This window comes from Pyxicephalus adspersus, chromosome 7 (assembly GCF_032062135.1).
Source record: "Pyxicephalus adspersus chromosome 7, UCB_Pads_2.0, whole genome shotgun sequence".
NCBI classification, from domain to species: domain Eukaryota; kingdom Metazoa; phylum Chordata; class Amphibia; order Anura; family Pyxicephalidae; genus Pyxicephalus; species Pyxicephalus adspersus.
The window spans coordinates 63,930,658-63,936,213 of NC_092864.1; the positions used below are offsets into that span (position 1 = coordinate 63,930,658).

Here is a 5,556-nt window from a genome sequence, read left to right on the forward strand (position 1 = left end):
CGATTTTTTGCCCAATCGATCGTTCGTCGTTCGATTGGAACGATAAAAATTGGAAGTGTGTACGCACCTTAAGTCTGGGTACATGACTGGGGTGGATAAGATTACTCACCTGTGCTTCATGACCAGCCCCATTTACCTTTCCCAAAATAACACACTACTCACCGATCTTGGGTATAAACTGGCCATTATTCATAATACATTCTTTGTAAAACACAACTTACAACAACCATAACATATCAACCATATGTCAGAACACCTTTAACTAACATTACTATGAGTTAGAGGTCCATGAAAGGGATTACCACAAATCTTATTTTTGGATACATCACTCAACCGGCTCGGAGACAACTACAATGTATCCAATATTTCCAGCAGCCCCCCCCCCATGACCACGTTTAGTCAAATGGGGGCTCTCCTTGCCTGGGGAAACTCATACCTCTGATGGGTTTCCCCCCACATTTTCTGTTGAGGTGCCTTACCTACCCTCAACCTCCCGTCATGGACCTCCAACCTGCCTAACTGCTATGACAAACATAATTCCCTAATCCACTAAAACCATAAATTACCTAACTAAAAGTACCCATCAGCCCCACTCTTGAATTCGGGGCGGTGGGAATTTTGCTCCATCTTTTCTTCCCAAAAAATGATTCCCGCACTTTTCCTCCTCCCCCTTCATATCCTTTTTGCTCCTCCCTCCACCTACCAATCCACCTATCCCGGTCTTCCATTGTACACCACCCCCTAACAGCTCTTTAACCCATCTTACTCCTGACCCTCCCTTATCCCCTGTCATGCTGTCCTCCGCCAATTACAGTTCTCCAGCTAGTGCTCCAGGCCCTACACACGTGCAATAATTGTCATTGGAAAATAAACGACTAACAACAGATCAAAGATTATACACGATTATTTTGAACAATCGTATTGTGCACAATTCTGTACATGCTGTACCGATACGATCGTTCAAATATAATCCACCAATATTGTACACACACTAGATATGATTGTTTGAACGATGCAGGAAGTGACATGTAAAGGAGAAAGTGTATTACAGAACAATCCACAATCACTTAACGACTGTACATACAATAGATAGCGAGCGATCGTCGCCCAATCAGATCTGCCGGGACAGTGGTTCGTTTCCAGCGACATTCCTTGTTCATCGATGTTGTTGTGCGCTTGTTTTGTTAACGATTATCGGACGATCGGTCGTTAGTCGTTCGTTTCCAATGATAAATATTGCACATGTGTACGCGTCCTATGTATGTTTCTTCTCAGTTCTGCACCTAAAAATTCTGCAAAACGTTGACAGAACCCTGTGTTTTCTTCACTCATTGTAAAGGCAACATCTGAATTATTAACATTTCCCATGACCCCAAAGAGTTCATCTGTAAATACGGAGGCGAAACTCAGACGCAGCTGTAGTGCTAAGGTGTTAGCTACAACGTGGCAATTGGTGTCAGCAATGTACCATAATATAATCTGATTTAGGGCTCTTTTGGCAAACATTTTCTCTATTAAACGTGGTTTGAACATTGTAATCGAAATAACACATACGCATATGACTCTCAGGTGGAAGTGTTAATCTATGTTTGAAGACAAATAGGACAACGACTTACCTGCTTATTCCTTTGTACACTGTTGCATAGGAACCTTCACCTAGTTTCTCCAGGTTCAAGTAGGATGATGCAGTGCCAAAAGGAAGTCCTTTTCTCTGCTATAAGGGATTAAGGAAACGATAATAAATTAAAATAATACATTTGTGGAAGCAAAACTAAGTCTTGTTTCTCATCAAGCTCAAGGGTAGTTGGGGTTCTTTTTGTGCTTTGGCACCACGTTACTCATCAACAGGTGATAAAAGAAGTACATGAAACAAGTAAAGTCCAGCTTCCTTTAGCTCCTGTTGAATCTCTCAATGTGTAATATCTTACTTTATCTTAAATATTCTTCTTTAATAGCTACATTATATTTGTTACAAGCCAAACACAATGCAGTGCAGTGTTGAAAAGCATGTATGAAATGCCTGTGTGCATTATCTCTCTATTTATAAACCAGAGAATCTGATATTCACTGAAACATTCCCTGGTGGACAAATCTTCCAAGTCTATGTCGTTTCAATGGTCACAATTGATTCTCCGCCATGAAATGTGAGATTTACTGCCTTAATGCCTTAATGTATTATTACATTAAGAGATTTACTGCCTTAATGTATTATTATACATTAGAATCCTTAATGTATAATAATACAACTGTTCTTAGTTTCTTAGTTGGGGGTTGCAATGTACTTATACAAGAGGAGAATAGGAATAATATATTTACCTAACAGAAATATGTTAATAGCTATATAGAAAATACAATAGAAAGCAGTTTTCCTCTATCATGTGAGAATAGAAAAGTGGGTCTGTCGTTGCTGATTTACTTTTTCAAAAGTCAGCTCCAGGGCTCCGAATCTGGATGCTTTCTCCAGGTCTGTGGTTCACTAATTAGTGAAGCCAGGATAACTCTTCTATATACTATATATATCCTGGGTTCTTTTTTAAGGTTAAAACAAAGGTCATGAGCGCATCCCTTGAAAACAAATGTTTAGCATATACTTTTAACATAGGAGCAGTGAAACATGTGAAATAGTCTTCACTTGTTTTATATTCACAGGCAGCTGCCTGCAAAAGTTCTCCTTTACCCAGATCATGGTAAAGCTATTCACATTCAGATGGATTTGTCCAGTGATTAACTTGGTGAAATCACAGAGCTGTTTCTGCTTTATTCAACAAAATGATTTCTGCCCACTGATGCCCTGATTTTTACACATGCGTTGTAAGCAGTGTGGACAACAAAGTGATTGGGCCTGATTTATTAAAGTTTTCCAAGGCTGGAGATGATACACTTTCATTAGTGAAGCTGGGGGATCCAGCAAACCTGGAATGGATCTATTTGCTAGCAAATGTTTTGAATGCTGGACCAGATTTATTCCAGGTTAGCTGGATCACCCAGTTTCACTGATGTGTGTTTGAGAGTGTAGCCTCTCAAACATTGGAGAGCTTTAAAAAAACAGGCCCAATGTATTGATATAGAACTGACAATATGCAGTGCTGTAAAGAGATATATTACTATCTGTTGGCAAGAAGCACAAGCAAACAGGGGGGGGGGGGGGGGACATAATAGTAGTTAGTCACTACCATTAAATCATTGTTAATGTTCTTTGTCACAAACCATCTTGAGTCAGGTCTCCTGAGTTGGAGGGTTTTTAAATGTGCAAAACCCCCAGTAATCATTAAAGAGACACAGTTTTCAGGCTACTTGCAATAACATTCCAGGTGAATTTATTTTATTTTAAGCATGGTATGTTTCTTTAAGAGCCTCCTTTGTGTAAACCTCCAAAAATCATGAAAATACTGCTTGACAATGCCATCTTGGATGTGATGTCAACAGCTCCAGCAGACTTCCATTCCCAGCTGATATATTATTGTTTATGGTAAAAAATATGCATTTAACATACCAATATTTCTGTACCTTTACCTGCAATTTTTTCTAAATGATGATAGGGTTTTTTAAACTCCCTGTCAAAAGCATGATATTACCAGTTGTGGATAAACATCTGCTATAGTATTTTAGACTTTGATTGTTTTAATTCTAGTACAATGCCTGTCTACAAGTACCTGGGCACAGACAAAAGAACAAAGATCATCACCTAATCCGAAATAAATCAACAGTATCAAGTGACCACTACTGAAAACCTAGGAACATGATATGAAGGGCAGATGTCCAGACAAATAGGTTGTTTTGAAAAATCTTATTTTTAATTATTTTATTTTATTATTAATAGTATTTTAACTTTTAGGCACACATGCAATAATTATCGTTTAAAAACAAACAACGAGATTCCTCGTTCATCAGCGTCGTTGTGCACTTTTTTTGTTAACAATTATCAAATGATCTGTCGTGGATTGTTCATTTCCAACAACAATTATTGCACGTGTGTACACAGCCTTACAGTCCAAAGCATCTTGTGGCCCAGGGTCTTGCAGAATCCTAATAGTAACTCCTGTATAACTCGTGTTATAATATCTCCCTTTAAAAAAAATACTTGTAATCAGTGTAGCCACAATTCTTTTTTAGTTTAGGAAAGAAATTACAGGTATTCCCATCAGGTTTTCATTTCTAGCAATGGATTTTAACGTGTAGATATTATGGGCCTGATTTATTAAAGCTCTCCGAGCCTGGAGAGGATACACTTTGATCAGTGAAGCTGGGTGATAAAGCAAACCTGGAATGGATTTCCTAAAAGTTTTTTGCTATGTGCTAACAAATGTTTTCAGTCCTGGACCAGATCCATTCCAGGTTTGCTGGATTACCTAACTCCACTGATGAAAGTGTATCCTCTCCAGCCTTGGAGAGCTTTAATAAGTCAGACATTATGTGTGGAATTATAGGCTGTGTGGATTTATAATCTAAATATGGCAGATCTCCAAACAACCAACTGGGGACGACTGCAGTGGAGTGCCTCCCATTTGTCCACTGCTCTCCATTGGAACTGGACAGAACTGTGTGCGTGTTCTACTGCTTGTTTGTTTTCCTGCCACTGGAATTTCCAGCAACAGAAATCTGATGTCTGAACACAACTTAATGAAGTAATGGGCAGACATGTTTTATGTCAAGCCTAAGAGACAATTATATCCTTTCATTAATACAGTGAATAAGTGAGTGTAGTCACCCAGGGACAAGATGTAAGATGTACAAGGGGAAACTCTTCCCAAGCAAAGAGTTTTCAACTACCCTATCCAATGATAAAAAAAGGTTTGTCTTAGTAGGCATTGGAAGTCAGATCACGGTCAACAATAGCAGCTCTTGTATTTCTCCCAGAAATTGTTTCCCTTAACATTTTGCTTGTGATATTGCTTCTATTAGAGCAAAGAGAATTAGCTATGTCTCAGAGCCAAGCCTAGTAGCAGTCTCTAGCTTTGTTTTCCCCAGTGGTCTGCCTGCAAGTACCTTGAGATTTTCCAATTCATGGAGAATAATAGAGGCAAAATCAGTCACTCAGTCAATGCCTATCACCCAGAACAGCTCTATCTACAACCGTCTGTGAAATGTTTCCATATTTATTTTTCTATGTCATGTGGGGTATGGATTGGATGTTTTGTCCTGCATTGCAGAAAGAGCAAACTGAGGTCATAAAACTCTCAGTGTTGTTCTTCATAGCCTATTAAGATATTTAATTTTTCACTACCATTATATTATTAGCTGTTACACTGTGTATCAGATCCATTTTGGCGAATCCAGTGCAATTTAGCCCCAAATGCTGCACAAAAAAGCGTCACTCAACACTTACCCACTGAAGCCCTTGTCCTAAGTTTTTCCCTTGCAGTGGGTCGCTGTTACTCCGAGCTCTTAATGCTCTTATCCTCCGGACTTGGACCGTGTGATACCATTGTGGCGGGAGAGACCTGACAGGACATGGAACTTCACTGAAATCTGTAAGCTAATAGCAAAACAAAGTTATCTACTATAAAAAATCAAGCAGGTTTGGTACAAGCAAAAATAGTAACAATAATAATAATA

The 5,556-nt window shown here is 38.9% G+C and overlaps 1 protein-coding gene across 2 annotated transcripts in view; it reads right to left on the bottom strand.

Moving 5' to 3' along the window:
* Positions 1 to 5,556, bottom strand: part of CDK15 (cyclin dependent kinase 15) — a 91,518-nt gene that overhangs the window by 72,240 nt on the left and 13,722 nt on the right. For both annotated transcript variants that reach the window (XM_072418754.1, XM_072418755.1), the window contains exons 3-4: positions 5,327 to 5,476; positions 1,617 to 1,714 (exon numbers count right to left, since the gene is read on the bottom strand). In XM_072418754.1, the coding sequence (XP_072274855.1) occupies positions 1,617 to 1,714; positions 5,327 to 5,476 (248 nt within the window). The remainder of the gene's footprint in view (positions 1 to 1,616; positions 1,715 to 5,326; positions 5,477 to 5,556) is intronic.